This window comes from Schistocerca serialis, chromosome 1, assembly GCF_023864345.2.
Source record: "Schistocerca serialis cubense isolate TAMUIC-IGC-003099 chromosome 1, iqSchSeri2.2, whole genome shotgun sequence".
NCBI lineage: Eukaryota > Metazoa > Arthropoda > Insecta > Orthoptera > Acrididae > Schistocerca > Schistocerca serialis.
Window position 1 is genome coordinate 760,896,861 of NC_064638.1, and position 23,077 is coordinate 760,919,937.

The 23,077-nt window shown below is 41.3% G+C and overlaps 1 protein-coding gene across 8 annotated transcripts in view; it reads left to right on the plus strand.

Moving 5' to 3' along the window:
- Nucleotides 1–23,077, plus strand: part of LOC126482314 (cation-independent mannose-6-phosphate receptor) — a 768,212-nt gene that overhangs the window by 315,310 nt on the left and 429,825 nt on the right. For all 8 annotated transcript variants that reach the window (XM_050106419.1, XM_050106409.1, XM_050106382.1 and 5 more), the window contains exons 17-18: nt 8,651–8,794; nt 20,790–20,945. In XM_050106419.1, coding sequence (XP_049962376.1) covers nt 8,651–8,794; nt 20,790–20,945 — 300 coding nt within the window. The remainder of the gene's footprint in view (nt 1–8,650; nt 8,795–20,789; nt 20,946–23,077) is intronic.

Below are 23,077 nucleotides of genomic sequence, written 5' to 3' on the forward strand. Positions count from 1 at the left end.
CTTCCTTATACACAAATATTCCGCACGTCCAGGGCCTCGCTGCAATGGAGCACTTCCTTTCACGCCGACCACCTGCCACCCTACCTAAAACCTCTTTCCTCATTACCTTAGCCAGCTTCATCCTGACCCACAACTTCTTCACTTTCGAAGGCCAGACATACCAACAATTAAAGGGTACAGCCATGGGAACCAGGATGGCCCCCTCGTACGCCAACCTATTCATGGGTCGCTTAGAGGAAGCCTTCTTGGTTACCCAGGCCTGCCAACCCAAAGTTTGGTACAGATTTATTGATGCCATTTTCATGATCTGGACTCACAGTGAAGAAGAACTCCAGAATTTCCTCTCCAACCTCAACTCCTTTGGTTCCATCAGATTCACCTGGTCCTACTCCAAATCCCATGCCACTTTCCTTGACGTTGACCTCCATCTGTCCAATGGCCAGCTTCACACGTCCATCCACATCAAACCCACCAACAAGCAACAGTACCTCCATTATGATAGCTGCCACCCATTCCACATCAAACGGTCCCTTCCCTACAGCCTAGGTCTTCGTGGCAAACGAATCTTCTCCAGTCCGGAATCCCTGAACCATTACACCAACAACCTGATAACAGCTTTCGCATCCCGCAACTACCCTCCCGACCTGGTACAGAAGCAAATAAGCAGAGCCACTTCCTCACCCCCTCAAACCCAGAACCTCCCACAGAAGAACCACAAAAGTGCCCCACTTGTGACAGGATACTTTCCGGGACTGGATCAGACTCTGAATGTGGCTCTCCAGCAGGGATACGACTTCCTCAAATCCTGCCCTGAAATGAGATCCATCCTTCATGAAATCCTCTCCACTCCACCAAGAGTGTCTTTCCGCCGTCCACCTAACCTTCATAACCTCTTAGTTCATCCTTATGATATCCCCACACCACCTTCCCTACCCTCTGGCTCCTACCCTTGTAACCGCCCCCGGTATAAAACATTGGGGATTTCATAGGGATGAACTAAGAGGTTACGAAGGTTAGGTGGATGGCGGAAAGACACTCTTGGTGGAGTGGGGAAGATTTCATGAAGGATGGATCTCATTTCAGGGCAGGATTTGAGGAAGTCGTATCCCTGCTGGAGAGTCACATTCAGAGTCTGATCCAGTCCCGGAAAGTATCCTGTCACAAGTGGGGCACTTTTGGGGTTCTTCTGTGGGCGGTTCCGGGTTTGAGGAGATGAGGAAGTGGCTCTGGTTATTTGCTTCTGTACCAGGTCGGGAGGGTAGTTGCGGGATTCAAAAGCTGTTTTCAGGTTGTTGGTGTAATGGTTCAGGGATTCTGGACTGGAGCAGATTCGTTTGCCACGAAATGGCTGTAGGGAAGGGACCGTTTGATGTGGAATGGGTGGCAGCTGTCATAATGGAGATACTGTTGCTTGTTGGTGGGTTTGATGTGAACGGACGTGTGAAGCTGGCCTTGGACAGGTGGAGGTCAACGTCAAGGAAAGTGGCATGGGATTTGGAGTAGGACTGTGTGAATCTGATGGAACCAAAGGAGTTGAGGTTGGAGAGGAAATTCTGGAGTTCTTCTTCACTGTGAGTCCAGATCATGAAAATGGCATCAATAAATCTGTACCAAACTTTGGGTTGGCAGGCCTGGGTAACCCAGAAGGCTTCCTCTAAGCGACCCATGAATAGGTTGGCGTACGAGGGGGCCATCCTGGTTCCCATGGCTGTACCCTTTAATTGTTGGTATGTCTGGCCTTCGAGAGTGAAGAAGTTGTGGGTCAGGATGAAGCTGGCTAAGGTAATGAGGAAAGAGGTTTTAGGTAGGGTGGCAGGTGGTCGGCGTGAAAGGAAGTGCTCCATCGCAGCGAGGCCCTGGACGTGCGGAATATTTGTGTATAAGGAAGTGGCATCAATGGTTACAAGGATGGTTTCCGGGGGTAACAGATTGGGTAAGGATTCCAGGCGTTCGAGAAGGTGGTTGGTGTCTTTGATGAAGGATGGGAAACTGCATGTAATGAGTTGAAGGTGTTGATCTATGTAGGCAGAGATACGTTCTGACCAACCACTATTCATGTGTATATATATCTTGTAATCTGACTTGTTCCACATCATGTTGTTGTTGTTGTTGTTGTTGCAGTTGTTGCAGTCGTCAGTCCTGAGACTGGTTTGATGCAGCTCTCCATGCTACCCTATCCTGTGCAAGGTTCTTCATCTCCCAGTACCTACTGCAGCCTACATCCTTCTGAATCTGCTTAGTGTATTCATCTCTTGGTCTCCCTCTACGATTTTTACCCTCCATGCTGCCCTCCAATACTAAATTGGTGATCCCTCGATGTCTCAGAACATGTCCTAGCAACCGATCCCTTCTTCTAGTCAAGTTGTGCCACAAACTCCTCTTCTCCCCACTTCTATTCAATACCTCCTCATTAGTTATGTGATCAACCCATCTAATCTTCAGCATTCTTCTGTAGCACCACATTTCGAAAGCTTCTATTCTCTTCTTGTCTAAACAATTTGTCGTCCATGTTTCGCCTCCATACATGGCTACACTCCATACAAACACTTTCAGAAACTACTTCCTGACATTTAAATCTATGCTCGATGTTAACAAATTTTTCTTCTTCAGAAACGCTTTCCTTGCCAGTGCCAGTCTACATTTTATATCCTCTCTACTTTGACCATCATCAGTTATTTTGCTCCCCAAGTAGCAAAACTCCTTTACTACTTTAAGTGTCTCATTTCCTAATCTAATTCCCTCAGCATCACCCAACTTAATTCGACTACATTCCATTATCCTCGTTTTGCTTTTGTTGATGTTCATCTTATACCCTCCTTTCAAGACACTGTCCATTCCGTTCAACTGCTCTTCCAAGTTCTTTGCTGTCTCTGACAGAATTGCAATGTCATCGGCAAACCTCAAAGTTTTTATTTCTTCTCCATGGATTTTAATACCTACTCCGAACTTTTCTTTTGTTTCCTTTATTGCTTGCTCAATATACAGATTGAATAACATCGGGGAGAGGCTACAACCCTGTCTCACTCCCTTCCCAACCACTGCTTCCCTTTCATACCCCTCAACTCTTATAACTGCCATCTGGTTTCTGTACAAATTGTAAATAGCCTTTCGCTCCCTGTATTTTACCCTTGCCACCTTCAGAATTTGAAAGAGAGTATTCCAATCAACATTGTCAAAAACTTTCTCTAAGTCTACAAATGCTAGAAAGAGAGGTTTGCCTTTCCTTAATCTTTCTTCTAATATAAGTCATAGGGTCAGTATTGCCTCACGTGTTCCAACATTTCCACATATATCGATAAAATAATCAGGAACAGAAAATGACATAACTAAAACTAAACTAAACTAAAACTATGACATGATGAGAATAGGGAGTATTGTGTGCGTGGAGTGGCCAGGTTTTGCACGTGGGTCTTCCACAGGGAAATGATCCTTGTGGCAAGGGGTTGTGATTGAGAGTGGCATGGGAATACACTAGAATCAACTAAATACTGAGGGACTACAATTACAGGCAACTTAAATTGGAAGGATCACATAGAAAATGTTGTGGGGAAGGTGACCCAAGATGGCATTTCATTTGCAGGACACTTAGAAAGTGTAATTAATCTACTAAAGACACTGTATACAGTATGCTTGCCTTTTCTGGGCTATTGCTGCTCTGTAGGGCAAAATAAGAGAAATTAGAGATTGCACGGCTAGATGCGTGTGTCGGTGTTTCTCACACGCTGTTTGAGAATGGAATGGTCAAGAAATAGCCTGACAATTGCCACATTTATGTGTGACTTGCAGAGTAGTCATTTACAAAAAGAAAACAACTGTAATGTAGTGTAGCCAACTTCAATCAGTTGATGCCGAGGGAATTATATAAGGCAATGAGACATAAACAGGGGATGAGTTTTCTGTTTAGGGAGTAAAAGAACTGACAGTGGTAGAAGTAGAGAGCAATAAAAGTGTTTCTTGAAAAGAGAAACACTGTAACATCTGATATAAAATATTAGAAAATATTTTATGAAAGTATTTATCTGGTGTGTAACCTTAAGCAGAAGTAAAGTGTGTGTGTGTGTGTGTGTGTGTGTGTGTGTGTGTGTGTGTGTGTGTGTGTGTGTGTGTGTGTGTGTATATATATATATAATGTTCACTTGTCTAATCAAAATGTTACGAGCCCTGACAAGTTAACGACCCGAGGATAGTGTTTCTGAAGGCGTTATTACCATATGTTAGATTCTGGTTCAGCGGTATTACAATTCAGATGAAAGAACATCAACACATTCCTACTTTTAGTCAACCTTGTCCCATAATTTTCGTTTTTCTTAGTTTGATTCTGTATGTCTTCATGAGTTACCCCATTTACCCCTCTAATCCTCGGCAGTCTTCTGTGTGTGTGACTTACCAAATGAAAGTGCTGGCAGGTCGACAGACACACAAACGAACACAAACATACACACAAAATTCAAGCTTTCGCAACAAACTGTTGCCTCATCAGGAAAGAGGGAAGGAGGGGAACGACGAAAGGATGTGGGTTTTAAGGGAGAGGGCAAGGAGTCATTCCAATCCCGGGAGCGGAAAGACATATTTAAATATGTCTGCTTGTGTCTGTATATGTGTGGATGGATATGTGTGTGTGTGTGTGTGCGCGAGTGTATACCCGTCCTTTTTTCCCCCTAAGGCAAGTCTTTCCGCTCCCTGGATTGGAATGACTCCTTATCCTCTCCCTTAAAACCCACATCCTTTCGTCTTTCCCCTCTTCCCTCTTTCCTGATGAGGCAACAGTTTGTTGCGAAAGCTTGAATTTTGTGTGTATGTTTGTGTTCGTTTGTGTGTCTGTCGACCTGCCAGCACTTTCATTTGGTAAGTCACATTCCACATGGGAAAAATATGCCTAAAAACAAAGATGATGTGACTTACCAAACGAAAGCGCTGGCACGTCGATAGACACACAAACAAACACAAACATACACACAAAATTCAACCTTTCGCAACAAACTGTTGCCTCATCAGGAAAGAGGGAAGGAGAGGGAAAGACGAAAGGAAGTGGGTTTTAAGGGAGAGGGTAAGGAGTCATTCCAATCCCGGGAGCGGAAAGACTTACCTTAGGGGGAATAAAGGACAGGTATACACTCGCGCGCACACACACATATCCATCCACATATACAGACACAAGCAGACATATTTAAAGACAAAGAGTTTGGGGAGAGATGTCAGTCGAGGCGGAACTGTAGAGGCAAAGAAGTTGTTGAAAGACAGGTGAGGTATGAGTGGCGGCAACTTGAAATTAGCGGAGATTGAGGCCTGGCGGATAACGAGAAGAGAGGATATACTGAAGGGCAAGTTCCCATCTCCGGAGTTCGGACAGGTTGGTGTTAGTGGGAAGTATCCAGATAACCCGGACGGTGTAACACTGTGCCAAGATGTGCTGGCTGTGCACCAAGGCATGTTTAGCCACAGGGTGATCCTCATTACCAACAAACGCTGTCTGCCTGTGTCCATTCATGCGAATGGACAGTTTGTTGCTGGTCATTCCCACATAGAATGCATCACAGTGTAGGCAGGTCAGTTGGTAAATCACGTGGGTGCTTTCACACGTGGCTCTGCCTTTGATCGTGTACACCTTCCGGGTTACAGGACTGGAGTAGGTGGTGGTGGGAGGGTGCATGGGACAGGTTTTGCGCCGGGGGCGGTTGCAAGGATAGGTGCCAGAGGGTAGGGAAGGTGGTTTGGGGATTTCATAGGGATGAACTAACAGGTTATGAAAGTTAGGTGGACGGCGGAAAGACACTCTTGGCGGAGTGGGGAGGATTTCATGAAGGATGGATCTCATTTCAGGGCAGGATTTGAGGAAGTCGTATCCCTGCTGGAGTGCCACATTCAGAGTCTGGTCCAGTCCCGGAAAGTATCCTGTCACAAGTGGGGCACTTTTGTGGTTCTTCTGTGGGGGATTCTGGGTTTGAGGGGATGAGGAAGTGGCTCTGCTTATTTGCTTCTGTACCAGGTCGGGAGGGTAGTTGCGGGATGCGAAAGCTGTTGTCAGGTTGTTGGTGTAATGATTCAGGGATTCCGGACTGGAGAAGATTCGTTTGCCACGAAGACCTAGGCTGTAGGGAAGGGACCGTTTGATGTGGAATGGGTGGCAGCTATCATAATGGAGGTACTGTTGCTTGTTGGTGGGTTTGATGTGGACAGACGTGTGAAGTTGGCCATTGGATAGGTGGAGGTCAACGTCAAGGAAAGTGGCATGGGATTTGGAGTAGGACTAGGTGAATCTGATGGAACCAAAGGAGTTGAGGTTGGAGAGGAAATTCTGGAGTTCTTCATCACTGTGAGTCCAGATCATGAAGATGTCATCAATAAATCTGTACCAAACTTTGGGTTGGCAGACCTGAGTAACCAAGAAGGCTTCCTCTAAGTGACCCATGAATAGGTTGCCGTACGAGGGGGCCATCCTGGTACCCATGGCTGTTCCCTTTAATTGTTGGTATGTCTGGCCTTCAAAAGTGAAGAAGTTGTGGTTCAGGATGAAGCTGGCTAAGGTAATGAGGAATGAGGTTTTAGGGAGGGTGGCAGGTGATCGGCGTGAAAGGAAATGCTCCATCGCAGCGAGGCCCTGGACGTGCGGAATATATGTGTGTAAGGAAGTGGCATCAATGGTTGCAAGGATGGTTTCCGGGGGTAACAGATTGGGTAAGGATTCCAGGCATTCAAGGAAGTGGTTGGTGTCTTTGATGAAGGATGGGAGACTGCATGTAATGGGTTGAAGGTGTTGATCTACGTAGGCAAAGATACGTTCTGTGGGGGCTTGGTAACCAGCTACAATGGGGCGGCCGGGATGATTGGGTTTGTGGATTTTAAGAAGAAGGTAGGGGTGCGGGGTGTCGGTGGGGTCAGGAGGTTGATGGAGTCAGGTAAAGGTTTTGCAGGGGGCCTAAGGTTCTGAGGATATCTTGAAGCTCCGCCTGGACATCGGGAATGGGGTTCCCTTGGCAAACTTTGTATGTGGTGTTGTCTGAAGGCTGACGCAGTCCCTCAGCCACGTACTCCCGACGATCAAGTACCACGGTCGTGGATTGGTCAGCCTTCAGATCACGGATAACCTGGGCTTCAGCAGTGGTGATGTTGGGAGTAGGATTAAGGTTTTTTAAGAAGGATTGAGAGGCAAGGCTGGAAGTGAGAAATTCCTGGAACAGTTCCATCCTCCGTCACAGCGGGACCCACCTCCTCTTCCTCAAAATCACCCTCTCCAAACCTTCCAGGAATTTCTGACTTCCAGCCTTGCCTCTCAATCCTTCCACCTAACCTTCATAACCTCTTAGTTCATCGCTATGAAATCACCAAACCACCTTCCCTACCCTCTGGCTTCTACCCTTGTAACCGCCCCCGGTGTAAAACCTGTCCCATGCACCCTCCCACCACCACCTACTCCAGTCCTGTAACACGGAAGGTGTACACGATCAAAGGCAGTGCCACGTGTGAAAGCACCCACGTGATTTACCAACTGACCTGCCTACACTGTGAAGCTTTCTATGTGGGAATGACAAGCAACAAACTGTCCATTCACATGAATGGACACAGGCAGACAGTGTTTGTTGGTAATGAGGATCACCCTGTGGCTATACATGCCTTGGTGCACGGCCAGCACATCTTGGCACTGTGTTACACTGTCTGGGTTATCTGGATACTTCCCTCTAACACCAACCTGTCAGAACTCTGGAGATGGGAACTTGCCCTTCAGTATATCCTCTCTTCTCGTTACCCACCAGGCCTCAACCTCCGCTAATTTCAAGTTGCTGCTGCTCATGCCTCACCTGTCATTCAACAACAGCTTTGCCTCTGTACTTCCACCTCGACAGACATCTCTGCCTAAACTCTTTGCCTTTACAAATGTCTGCTTGTGTCTGTGTATGTGCGGATGGATATGTGTGTATGTGCGAGTGTATACCTGTCCTTTTTTTCTCCGTAAGGTAAGTATTTCCGCTCCCGGGATTGGAATGACTCCTTACCCTCTCCCTTAAAACCCTAAAACCCACATCCTTTCGTCTTTCCCTCTTTCCTGGTGAAGCAACCGTTAGTTGCAAAAGCTTGAATTTTGCGTGTATGTTTGTGTGTCTATCAACCTGCCTGTGTTGTGTTTTTTTTTTTTTTTTTTTTTTTTTTTTTTGGGGGGGGGGGGGGGGGGGGGGGGGAGCGACACATGACGACTTTGAGAAGGCCAGAGTTTGAATTCAGAATCAGCACCTAAAAACAGAAATAAATTTGCAGAATGGTGACAATAAGTGTGATAGGACTAGAAAGTGATCCAGCAGATGCATTATGAGTGCTAACGGCCTAAGAAGAGGATCCTAGTGAACAGGAATGCTAGATTTGAATAGTCTTTGTGATTAAACATTGGGATCCAACCTGGTTGGTCCTTGTAAACCACATGTAATTGAAGGTTCTCTGTCAGTTCTTATTAGTCACCTTTTTCATCATGTACTCGATATACTGAATCATAGATTTTACAGGACTATAAATATATTCATGAAAAAAGACTAATGTGCTCCATGAGTTTGTAGAAAATACAGTTACCAAGACTGTTGTGGAATAAGGTATTTTGATGTGTCACAGACACTCTGCTCTGATTCCAAATTCAGAAACAGTGTTTTTGTTGTATTTTTGACAGAGTCTGGGCTACCCAGTAATCACCCCCCGTATGGACAACAAAAAGGTCATTCTGAAGTACTACCATGGCTCTTCATGCCCGTTTGGACAAGAAGTTAACCTAAGTTCGTCCTTTGTATTCAGCTGTGATCCAAAGGCTGATCCAGTAAGTAATTTTTGTATGTAACTTATATTAATTATCAGAAAAGATTGTAAAACACTAATAAGCAGTCCACTTAAAATTTATTGTTTGCTGGTTAAGATGCTTAAAATACAGTTATTCTTTTCTTTTACTATTTATTCGTGGCTTTTTGACATGACAAATGCATGCTATTATTGTAAAATAATGTTTTATTCTACATTTCTTGTGCTTCTTGAATCTTCGTACCTCTTTTTTGAGAAAGTTTTCACATTTCCATTAATTGAGGAATGATTTTGTGGAATATAATTCATTAATAATCTGTGGTGCATATATAGACTGCTTAGATAATGAAATGTAGGGGATTGTAATGTGAAAATATGTGAAGATTTAGAATAATGACATTAATGTAATTGATGTTCACTCTTCAATTACTGGTTTGCCCTTGCTACAGCTGACACCTTTACCATAGAAAGAAATTAAAAACTGTTGGGAGGAAGTTCCGTTATTCAATTTTTTGCACAATTTGTAAATTTCTAGAACCCTGTTTAAAAGGCTTTCCCAATCCATGAAAGAAAGTGTATGGGAAACATTCCACTGAAGTAAATTAATGTGCAGTTGCAGCTATAGTTGGTACGCAGTTCGTAGTGATTCAAGAATTTTTGTGTAAATTCTAGAACCACTGAGCCTTCTACTATCTCGAACACACAATATTCTAGATACGAGTGTGGGATGGTAAAATCCTACCTACTGCGTATCACGTGTTTGTGTGTGCAGGTTTCAAATCAGTCATGGGAAGAAAGTAAGACGCGGCAGTCGGACGGCATCGACAAGTACCTGTCGGGCAATCCATAGAGGTTTTAGTGCTTGTGTAAGGAAGTACCATGGAGTTTTTAAGCCGCTCTGTGCTTATTGTGTCATTGACTTTTGTTATGTGAAACAAGAACAGTTGAAAAAGTACTCTTATAGACTCTTGACTCAGCCTTGTTAGAGGCAAGACGTTTTTTCAGTCTCTCTTTCTGAAAGTCATGGTGTCTAAGCAGACTTCCTTTTGAATGTAAATCAATTTGTTTCTAACATACGACTGTACAAGAGACTTACTGAAGTTACATATTGTGTTGAAAGTGAAAATTTTTATTGTGCTTGAAAGTCAAATACGTCGCTGATTGATGAAACGTAAAGTTTGTATGGCTACTTATTTCACAAGTAGAAAGAGGCGTGAAAATTCCTGTACCTAGCATTATTCGATGGAGAATAAGTCAAAGAGTGTTTCCAGCAGCTGGATATCTATTAGAGAAGAGTGGCTGCAAACCCCCAGTAAGTCATCTCGGAAAGAAGTGGAATGTGGTTTGGGGAAATAAATCAGTATAACCCAGGCCCACACTCACACTTTGTCGTCAAAACGTTAGAAGTTCAGACTGTTGCTAAATTAGGTAAAAAGATTGCATAAGGGTAAAATGCATTCTTATTATATATTAAACAGTATTTGTGAAGATAGTTCACCAGAATGAATAATACTTACCCTGTTAAAAGAGCACACCGGTCTCGCAGTAGTGCTGAACACGGTGTACGTTCTATACCAGGCAATCATGTGACCTTCCATGGATGACATAGGTCATGGTAGTGAAGTGGCATGTAAATGTTATTTGGTTGTGTGGAATAAGTGCTTTAAGCTGGGTCAATCTGTAGACGTGACTTAACGGCAGAAAGGAGCTGCTGTTTTTGGATATACTCACGACCACACAGTGATATACTCATGACCACACGGTGAATGAAGTTATGTGATTTGTTGATGTACTAATGCAGACTTTATAACATTTTCAGAAGGAATAGTGTTTCACAGCCATGTGTAACTGCCTAAGAACAGGATCCTAGCGAACAGGAATGGGGGATATGAATAGTCTTCATCAGTGACAATTATTATTAAACCTGACTGGGAATTCTGCTCCCAAGAGATGCAAAACTATCTCATCCAGTTTCTAAATGAACATTGTGAAGAAAGCTGCACACAGTAGATATCTGGTATAAAGATAATTTGGTCGTGATTGCAACCGTAACTGAATTCTCCCTATAACACTACCATAATTGCTGTACCAATGCCACAGAGTTTGGGAATGGAGTGGAATGACTCTTGATAAATATTTGGAGTTGGAGTACCTCACAAAAGGTCATTGTTCACAAAGCTACATATCTTCAACACGTCAGATTACACAGAAAATGTACAGTAACTGACTGGAGCATGAAATGTGATCCGACGAGGTGCAATTTTGCCTCTTTCAAACGATGCAGAGTGGTGAGTGCACTGACAGCCCAATGAGGTGTTTAATCTGCTGTGTGTACAGGGTTTTGTAATTTTTGGAGGTGTTTTATGTATTGTGGTTCGAGGCAACAAATTAGGGTTATTGTGAATGTACCCCAAGATGTTCATTTCATCATTCTTGGTGACCAAGAGTTGCCCTTCCTTCTACATCATGATGAGAATGCTGTGTACACTCCTGTCGTTGAAGGTGACGACAGCTGTACTCACAGCACTGCAGGTGTACGTTTTCAGTTTGACAGACTCTTGAACTTCATGTTGCACCCCAACTGCTAAGTCACTTGATCTGAATCCCATGAAAACATCTAGGGCTAGTTGGAACAGCAGGTGAAACCCAGCAGTCAACCCTCACAGTTAACTGGCTCTATGGGATCTACTAGCTCTATGGGACCTGTTCATCAGGTTGTGGCTTCAGCTAGATATGATGTACCTAAAGGAAGCTGTGGACTCTTTTTCATTGTCAGATTGAGGCTGTTATCAAGGCTAGAGGTATTAGTGAGATGTCTCCAATGGGTGACTAAATTTTTGTCTGCTTTGATGTTCAAGAGGCACTGTTCTCTACGGGCAAAGAGACTATAGAAAAGTGTATTTTAGAAATACAACTGAAATTTGCTAAATCCGTTATTATTATAATGATAAACAGTACTAATAAAATGGAATAAAAACTACTTCACAGTGGTTCTCAACAAGTTTATCGAAAAGTTGACAGACCAATGAAAATTGAAACACAAGACATACAGCCATTCATGACTACATCAAGTTAGAACTACCTACCTTCTCCAGATGAGATCTCTTTAAAAATAAATAATACATTTACCTTTACAAAGTTATTGATCAACAGTTCATCTTGTGAAAAGACAACAAGGACTCAAGATTTTATGTGATCTCTGATAACTGATTTATATGATTTGTCATAAATTATGTTCAGCAGAATACTGAGTTCAGTTGGAGAAATTGTGAACAGAAGTATATCTCCAGCTGTTGTGTATTTTTAGCGACTTGAGAGTGTTCATGTCACACGCATATATAAAAAAAAAAAAAAAAAAAAAAAAAGGCCCATAATTGCAAATAGCCCTCACCACAGAATACCAGTGTATACCCAATATTTCCTAAAAACTTATCTACGTGTATAAATGTTCTCAGCTTGGAACATAAATACTGCTCCTGTCCACGGTATTTATGTTTTAAAGTGGTTGGGGTTGATATATGTTTCATTCAAATGCATAAATACTGATACTATATGTCATAATTTTTGGTCTGTTTTGCATAGTTAATCCTTTGTAGATGGTAACTGTTACTGGTATGGGGCGAACATATTGTTATGCGAGCCTGTGGCCATACAAATACTTATCACTTTTCTGTCGTGTGTATCTGATACCATACTGGTACAATTAATCCCTCATGTGAGTGAATGGTGCTGACATTTCTTGTGATCGTCTTGTTCTATTTGTGTTTTTAAGAGGTCTTGCTGAGAATGACGCATTTATAAGGTTTGAGTGACAATGGAATTCAGAGATATACTACTAAATGAAGACTTTGATGCAGACTTTCGTAGTAATTTTGAAGGCCGTGAAGACTGCGAAGTATTATCTAGAGAAAGTGAAGATTCATCAAGTGATGTGGAAATTATTCACAAACCGGGTCCTTCACAGGTGAGAAAGAAGCAAAAGGTCAGAAATAGTGAGTACAGACAGATTACCGATGGTGTGCTTTCGTGTCAGAATTTAGATAATTATAGAGTGAAACCTCATTGTGGACTCAGTGTGGAACCTAATAAAAATGAATGTTTGAGCATATAGTTGACAGGCAATTGGTGAGATACATTGCCAGTGAAACTAACATCTTATACCAAGTAGTGAATAATTGATGACAGAGATCTTCCAGGGGAATACAATCGACAGATACAAGTGCAGACGAGATTTATAATTTTTTAACAGTCTGCGCGATGATTGCTGATGTAAAAAATGATAGACTGAAGGGCTATTGGTCTACAGACCCATTGACTGAAGAACCGTTCTTTTCAAAAGTAGTGCCTAGGGACAGATTTCTGACAGTCCTTCCAATGCTGCATTTTAGTGATGCATGCATTTTTGGAGACACTCAGAAGGTGAATAGGGTTGATAAAATAGAGCATGTTGTGAATTTTTTGACAGCGAAATTCAAGTGAATTCTAAACCATTCAGAAATTTGTGCATTGATGAGTCTCTAATGCTTGGGAAAGGTAGACTTGTTTTCTGACAGTCTATACCAAGCAACAGGCACATATTTGGAATAAAGCTGTTTATACTGTGTGATGCCGAAACCAGATTTATTTTAGATATGATAGTGTACACAGGAAGAGGAACAGAAATTGAAGATACTTGTGGTCTAGATGTTTCTGGTGCCTTTGCAGCTACTGTGTTGAAGCATCACCTCAACAAAGCTCACAATATTTTTTGAGGTAATTGGTATACAAGCCTTGGCAAGAATAGAACTGGTGCCTGTGAGGCAGTTACACCAAAAAGGAATTTTCCTTGAAAACTAAAGAAAGAACAAATAACATCACACCATACTGATGGTATGTTGGTAGTAAAGTTAATGGGCAAGAGATATGCTTTCAACAATTCACTCAGACACAATTGTTGAATCAGAGAAGAACAACAGAGAAACTGGTGAGAAAATTAAGAAACAAGTACTGTTGTAAAATATAGCCAGAACATCGGAACAACAGATAAAACTGACGATCAGCTCTATTGAATATGTGCAAAAGTTAATCAAATGGTATAAAAACTTTTCTTTCACCTCATGGACATGTCTGTACAGAATGCACAGGTACTTTACCAAATGAAAAATGATAAAAAACCACAGCTGCTAGACTTCGACGTGGAGCTCGTGAAACAGTTGCTCAAGAAATACAGCACTCCCAGAAATGCTGGAAAGGGAGGAAGACCAACAAATGCAGATTTAATATTTCACCAAAAATTTGAATTTTTAATTTTTTTATTGTCTTTTCTATAAAAAGCCATAACTCAAATTCTAATCGTGTAATTAATCTGAAAATATTATGGTAGTGTCTTGAGAAGGTTATAAGACCACTGAACTACAGTTATTAATTTATGGTACAAGTTGTATCATTAACAGAGTTTTTAATTTTGCACATCCAAAATTACCTTTCTTTTCCTACTTACAATCATCAAAAAATCAGAATGCTATTGCAGGAGCTCGTATTTATTAGTTCCAGGAAGACAGCAACATGTTGCATGCAGTTCCTGAAAATTTCATAGCATTATCGCATATACTTTTTGAGAGAAGGCTTCTAATAATGTAAAAAATTTAAAATAAAGAAAATGAGGTTCAAAGATTTTCTTCTCATATTTCTACATGTAATAAGTGTACCCCAATTTTAAAATCCTCCATACTGATACTCCTTATCCTCCAGGTTTCTCTGTTCTCCTCTTCGAATCTGCCTGGCCTGTATTTGTTGGTAAGACACTGATCTGTTAGCTTTCTTGACCCTGCTCTCGTTGATGGTGTAAAATGCTTTTGTTGCAAACACGCCAGGATCTATATTAGTTTTCTTCAGCACTTCGATTCTGCTATTATTGTAACATAAAACTGTACCATAGACACCTATTTTGAGTACTTCAAGTCCACAGAATGTCCTTTTTGAGCATCTAATCCAAATCAAATTATTGAGGCTTTCATTTGCTTTTTGTGTCTTTCCGTGAAGACATTTCCTCAATAAATCAGGATTTGCAAGAAACCTGAATGTGGGCTTAATTGCATTCATAACAGGTTCTGGTAATGAGTGTTTATGTGAATATGTCTCATTTCTGTTGTTGAACTTACACCAATTGTCCTTTGGACACAGATTGTGCATTGGTGTTTGGTCAGTGGATAGTTTGTGGGAAAAAAAATGCCCATACAGCATGCCTCATTGCCTCTAAATTATGTGTTTTTTTCCAGATAGCTCTCCCATAAAATAACTGAAGAGAATCAGTTTCTTTCAGGGTAAGCCTGCCTTTTCCTCGTAGTGGTTTTCCATCCTCGAGTACTTCACTTTTCTTCTCTTTCAGCAAGTGAAGAAGCCTACCACCAAGCCTCTTATTGGATGTGGCCAACACATTCCAACTTATCTATGCTGTATTGTACGGATTTTTATCTGTTACAGCTTTGAACAAAGAGGAGTCCCCATCACCAAGGTATTTAGTATATCTGACAGCATACTGGTCCTCAGATCTGGAGAACATCCTCACAGGTGCAGTAGACTCCATGCTCCACTTGAGCCACTATAATTTTTAGAGGATGCTGCTGCATGCTTTTCTTGCCACAGTTTCTCACTGTCTTCATTGTTGGACATTTTCCATGTTGCACACTGGTGGCAGTATTTTAGAGATAATTTCTACGTCTAAAACTGAGTCAATACCAATAACAGATGCAACTCCAGACAGAGATGTGTGACCCCACTCACTCACTCACTCACTCACTATATTGACGGGCCTGCCTTGGCCCGAGGTAGCGGAGTTTAAGCTGTTTGAGCTGTTCCTCCTGAAGTCCTCTCTGTTTGGAATGTTTTTCTTCGCGTGTTGGTCTGGCCTCTGGTTTCTGTGGATGCAGGAGCTTATCTGCCGGCTGATTCCAGCGGCTTCTTGTTCTTCTTCTTCTTACTGCTTCCTGGCTGCCCGAATTCAATTTTCTTCAGGCGGGAGTAGTCCACTGGCGGCATCTGTGTCCGGATGTACTTGACTGCTTCCTCTGTCATGTATTTCCAGTCCTCGTCCGTGAAGATCGGGTGCTTGTTTATGAGCTCCAGATCACCACGCCTGACGATTTCCCTCCTGTGCAGCTTCTGGTTCAAGGGTTCACACCGCCAGTGGAAAGGATAAGGTTTGTGAGGAAGGGGAGGGATGTTGTCTACCGTGAAAGGGTAAGGATGATCATGATGGAGGCAGCTACCATCTCGCAGGGAATCGGCGATCTTGGTGAGCACCTCCCTCACACAGTTCTTGTTGGGGAGGGGGAGGCACTCGAATGGCTCGTCTTCTTCCTCTCCCTCGGTCTCCATCGGCACTTCCTGTGTCGTCTGCGTTTCCGCAGAGACAGGAGTGACGACTGCTTCCGAGGGTGCCGTTTCCTTGTTGTCGGAGGTTTTCCCCGACTGTATGACAACCTCCCTAGCAACCTGCGTTGCCGCGTCGGCCAGGGAGGCGGTCGTTTGTGTTGCCACATCTACCCCCGTACTGGTGGGGGTCGGTGCCACGTCCGGCGTCGTACGGGACGCGAGGTACAAGGCGACCCTCAACTGAGTCACCTCCTGATGCGTCTCTTCGAGTTCTGCTCTCAGGGCCACTCTCTCCTCCGCCATGGCAGATTTGGGTGCGGTGATTGCGTCCTCGTTGGCTTCCCGCAGTGCTTGGTGGAAGGCATCCACGTCGTCTTGGTGGCGCAGCCCGCTTTCCTACTAAGGCAGGAGGGCGGGGTGACCACCATTTCTTCTTGTTGGGCCACCTCTTCGTGTGTGGTGGCCGATGTGTGACCCCTTTTCATCCATGTCCCATCTACAGACACACACAGGTCAGCAACATTTGTAGGAGATTCGCTGTCTTGAATATCTACCCCAGGACATATTTCTTTTTGGTTTATTTCCATGAATTCCTCCACTGCTTTCTTCATAGAAACTTTGGCAGTATCGCATAGAACATCAGACATTTCTTTATTTATTTTTTCGAACCTTGCACAAGGTGGAGGCATGTTCAGAAAACCACACAGTAAATTACCTCCTTCCCTGCCCTGTCCAAGACATCTCAGATTGTAAGCTAACCTAAAATTGCTTTCATAGGTCCAGTGTCGGTGTTTTTGGAGGAGGAAACTGAAAATTCATAGCCACATGAATTACAAATTAATTTAAAATCACGGGCTATTCCCACTCTTCTTTCTTCAACAACAATCATGCATTCTGTATTTTTACAGCTAACACACGAACATGAAAACTTTATAGCCTGGCAGAGAAGCTCTAAGTCAATAAGTCTGAATCCAGGGAATCCATATCAACATCATTCAAGCACCTGTACAATTCGTCTGTCCCAAGTTTCGATACTGAAGCTGAGAGCTTTCTTCTTTGTTTTGAGCTGCTGCTTCTTTTTTGTTTGTAAACCGATTTCCATGAAACCTCCATTTCCTAAACACAGTTTGTCACCACCCATTACGCATAAATCTTGATTTCCACATAAAGGTTTGTGAATTGAACCTTCCACCTACTAATACGTGTTAGTATTGGCAAGTTTAACAATTTAAAGGCATTTCTAAAGCTGCTATCATGGTGAAATTCACACATAACATAGATTAAACAGTGTAGATCAAGAAAATAATATTTATGAAAAAATTGATTTTTGGACCAAAATCCATTACATTCCCCCTTAAGCAACGTTGCAGGATTACAATTCAGGGATCTAACCTACTCACTTAAAAAAAAAAATCCAGTACAGGAATAACATTATCAAAACATTCACCACTAAAGCTTCATGTACCTCTTTTTGTGCCATGGAATGAGTATTAGAATTGCACTATCCTCTTCACCCCTCACCATATTGTATTCTGCTGCTCACTCAAAATAAATCAGTGTACTTGACTGTCATTGTACCTTCATGCTGCCACCTCTGTGCCTCTTGCATTGTATCTTTGTGGAAGACCCAGATGTAAGATCTGTCCCATACTTTTGCCAACAACCTACAGTTCCACTGCAGTCAGTTGGATTTCTTGTCTCTTCAAAGGCAGGGCCACCTGCCAAAAAGAGACTCATCATATAGAAATCTCAGTGCACAGAATTCTGTTTGGATATGTACATGAACAAACACTCCACTAAGATGAATAACCAATGCCAAATTGCAGAGTTGCAAAGTTCCACAGCACGAGGCATTACCTGTGTACAAGAATAATGCCACCTCATCAATGTCTGAGAGCCTTGTGTGGTAAGAGTTAGGTTAACCAGAGATAAATTGTTTCTTTTTGTGAATGTATAGCTCAGGATGAAATTATTGCAGATACAGGGTTTAATGTTTCTATGGTGGGACATATATAACATGCAGTAAAAGTGGCTAAGATACGTGGTCAGCCAAATTTTGAATGACAGAGTGTGTTATCAGCAGCACTGTGCAACAGCTACCTGAACTGCAAGGTTCAATTTAGAGTCTTGGCATAAAATGGTAGCCCCACTACATACAAATATGCTATTGTCTGCCTTCCCACCAGCATTTCCCTGCTGTAAAATGGAATGAGGGGCCATGCCAACTGTTCTGGATTGTGAGAACTCCCAAATTTTACCTGAAGGAAATTAGATTGCCCAAAATGGTAGTAGTGCATGATAATTAATGAATTCCTGGAGCTGTATTCCAATAGGGCAGTACTCGCCTGACTTTTCGAGAAAATTTTCTGTGTTGTAAGTAAGTGTCTTCCATGATATGTCCATTTGCCAGACAGGCAAGTCTTTTTCTGTTGACAAAAAATAATCAAGTGAATGAATTATCATTTTGTAGTTTGAAATTTTCTCATTCAATGTCATTTTCTTTTGGTCTTTCTTCTTGCTTTTCAGATTTTTTTTTGGCCCAGTCATGAGTCAAAAAGTTGTGGTAGCTTGCTGAAATACAAGTCTTTCATGGGCAACAACAATTTCTGAGCATTGATCTGCTGAAAACTTGTGATCAGAACCATCAGAGTCTTAGCCATATTCCATCTAACTGGGAACCCATTAAACAATTATAACTGTTGTTGTTGTTGTTGTTGTTGTTGTTGGGGTCTTGAGTCCACAGAATGGTTTGATGCAGTGCTCCATGCTACTCTATCTTGGCAAGCTTCTTCATCTCTAAGTAACTGCTGCAACCTACATCCTTCTGAATCTGCTTAGCGTATTCATCTCTTGGTCTCCCTCTGTGGTTTTTACCTTACACACTGCCCTCCAGTACTAAATTGGTGACCCCTTGATGCCTCAGAACGTTCCTACCAACAAATCCCTTCTTCTAGTCAAGTTGTGTCACAAATTCCTCTTCTCCCCAATTCTATTCAGTACCTCCTCATTAGTTATGTGATCTACCCATCTAATCTTCAGCATTCTTCTGTAGCACCACATTTCAAAAGCTTTTATTCTCTTCTTGTCTAAACTATTTATCATCCATGTTTCACTTCCATACATGGCTACACTCCATACAAATACTTTCAGAAATTACTTCCTGACACTTAAATCTATACTCGATGTTAACAAATTTCTCTTCTACAGAAATGCTTTGCCTGCCATTGCGTCTACATTTTATATCCTCTCTGCTTCGACCATCATCAGTTATTTTGCTCCCCAAATAGCAAAACTCATATGCTACTTTAAGTGTCTCATTTCCTAATCTTATTCCCTCAGTATCACCTGATGTAATTCGACTACATTCCATTATCCTCGTTTTGCTTTTGTTGATGTTCATCTTATACCCTCCTTTCAAGACACTGTCCATTCCGTTCAACTGCTCTTCCCAGTTCTTTGCTGTCTCTGACAGAATTACAATGTCATTGGCAAACCGCAAAGTTTTTATTTCTTCTCCATGGATTTTAATTACTGTAGCTAGTATAATTATGAAACGATGTACTATATGCCTGAGGCTCCTGTAGTGAAATTAATATGGTTTCGATTTTCATGGTTAGTGCAGATTCGACACAGCACAGATACCAAAATACTTGAACAGTCCAAAATACTCATGTTTATACTGCAATCTGGTGTTTTACAAAACATGCTAAATATCACATTTAAAGTCTGCTGCATTAATTATACTTTACTCACTGGAAACTGATAAATTATTAACAAAATTAAATTCAAACAAAATTAAATTCAAAGCACTGTATTTGTATCACTTACCTTCACTTCGCTTTTGGAAAGTATCTGTCCATTCTTCTCTTTCTCATTTACTTATTTTCTGATAATGGTGAAACATAATTTTCATGCATCATAATGTATTTGGAACAAAAATACGTGTTCTAATTATAACTGAGGTATTCAAGCTTCAGAAATCTTTATTTTTTACACAGTCTGTATATGTGCGGTTGGATATGGGTGTGTGTGTGCGAGTGTATACCTGTCCTTTTTTCCCCCTAAGGTAAGTCTTTCCGCTTCCGGATTGGAATGACTCCTTACCCTCTCCCTTAAAACCCACATCCTTTCGTGTTTCCCTCTCCTTCCCTCTTTCCTGATGAAGCAACCGTTGGTTGCAAAAGCTTGAATTTTGTGTGTATGTTTGTGTTTGTTTGTGTGTCTATCGACCTGCCAGCACTTTCGTTTGGTAAGTCACATCATCTTTGTTTTTATATAAAAACACGCACATATCCATCCACACATCATATATTATATATAATTTTTCCCACGTGGAATGTTTCCTTCCATTATATTGATATCATCTTTGTTTTTAGATATATTTTTTTCCCACGTGGAATGTTTCCCTCTATTATATACAAACTATGTGGATAATATGTTAAAATACCTCCTTCTAAAACAGTTACTTTACTGGAAAAAAGACACTAACCCAATGAATGAAGCTTAAATTGTCATTATATATTTAAGAAATACAGCTAGACAAGTAATTTTTCGTGGCATTTTTTTCAAATATATGGACACTATGGATTTACATGCAAGTATTGATTCTTTCTCAACTCCTTTGAAATAATTGTTATATAATACTTTTTTTCTCTTGCACATAGGGTCAGCCAGTGTTCAATCAAATAGAGGACTGTGAATATCAGTTCTCTTGGAGAACTAAAGTGGTATGTGGTTCTCACAACATGCCATCATGTACTTTGGTTGACAAATCTCAGGAATTGGATCTTTTTGACATTACTCCACAAAGTGAATATGAGGTACAGTATAATTATATTTTATATCTTAAAATTATGATTGGTTTGTAATTTGTTTGAAAGTGCTAAACCAGGAAAAATATTGGACGTACTGAATGTTTAGTATGAGTATCAACACTTCAAATATGCTACTAAGAAGTATAAATTTATCATCTTTGATCTCGATGAATTTTTTCTGATGCGGGTTCCAACGAATTATTAAAGAAAGTCCACCAATAATGTGTGTTCAAAAGTGCTAAACACAAAGTTCAAGTAACCTTTCCTTCAAGACAATGTATGAAGGCACACAGTTTTGTGAAGGGAACTGCAAAAAATTTGAGTGTTGTGGACTGCCTTCCTTGTAATCTCATTTGTTACAATAAAATTAATGTTGGACACATTCCTTTTTGTTGGATTTTAATCACAAAATACTTTTTAAAGAGATTATGACATGCATGTAAGGTTCTCAGCCTGGAAGTATTGAATAACATTTATTGTGGAAAGCATTTAGCATGTAGACTCAAATTTTTGGGTTCAGTTTAACTGAAAAATTTGGATCATTTATGGAACTTGTAAAAGAATTAGTTAAAAATAGTAAATATTATTTCAGAATTTTAAGATATAGAGTAACTGACTAGATTACAATATTTTCAAAAGGTAGGTGTAAAGTATCCCACCTCAACCCTTTGGTATTAAATGAGTGAAACAAGGTTTTACATGGGGTTTTGGTTGGCTGTTGTCAGTGGGGTATGTGGTGAATAAATGCTTTAAAAAGTATAGAGACTTCTGCAGGGGCCAGAATTTTGACAGAAAGGTTGACAACAATGTTAAGAGATAGGTATTAAGGAGCAGTGTGGGCATAGGACGTGAGTAGTTGGGACAACTTCCTTTGATGGAGCTGGGAATGCTGTTTCAACTGTGGAAAGGCAAGAATTTCTATTGCAGTAATAACATTCAGGACATTGTGATCACAATGATTTTGAGAGAGGAGTAGAGGCTCTCAAGTATGGTTTAAACTGTCCGCAGCTCATGGTCTAGTGACTAATGTTGCTACCTCTGGATCCTGGGTTTGATTCCCGGCCAGGTTGGGATTGTCTCTCACTGTGGACTGGCTGTTTGTATTGTCCTCGTCATTCCATCATCATTCATAGATGTGGCTAATTTTGACTGTGTGAAGATTGGGAATTTGTATTGGTGCTGATGACCATGCAGTTGAGGCCCCCCACAAACCAAACATCATCATCATACGGTTTAAACCAGGATTGTACGGTTATGAAGGACCAGATTGGTGAGGTTCAGGGAGTGATGGAACTGGAAAAGTGAGAGAATGCAGTACATGATCTGGACAGGGAAGAAGTAGTGTGGACAGAAGAGAGAATGGAAAAGGTAAGATGAGGCAGTGGGAAACAGGTAAGCAGAGGTTTAGACTTGGGGATTGTGAGAGCACAGGATGTGCTGGAGAGAGAATTTCCACCAGCATTGTTAAGAGGAAGTTTTGCTGGAAGAGATACCTAAATGGCTCGCATAGTGAAGTAGCTGTTAAAATCATTTTCCTTATTCCAAAGGAAAATACTTAGCCTTCCTTTGAATTAAAAAAGGTTTCTCCATGTAACATTCTTATTTTTAATGTTTCAAGTCGGCTTATTACAAAATTTGAAAGAAGGGATACTGTCAGCTAATATTGTCTGTGACTTGTGAAAAGCATTTGAGCATGCAGATCACAGTATTCTCTTAAAGACGCTCAAATATTATGGTATCAGAGATCATCTGGTAACTGGTTTTTGTCATCTTTAAGGATACAGTATGTTTCATTAATAAATATAGCCAGTGTTTAGCATCTTCAGAATGGGAGACAATCACAACAGTGTCCCACAGAAATCAATATTGGGTTCTTACTTGTGCTTGTTGAATATAAATGATCTGCCATCATATATCCAATAAACTGAAATAGTTCTCTTTGGATGTGATGAAAGTGTTATAATCAAGCCTATTGGAGAAACTTAAGCAATTGAAAATTGTTAACTGGTTCGTCACAAGTAAATGGTCACCGATTAAACACAATGTGTCCAATTGTGTGTTGTACAAGGCCTGACCACACCATTAGAAGTAATGGGTGAAGGTAAATAAATGAGTGAAACAGAATATTTTGTATTGTT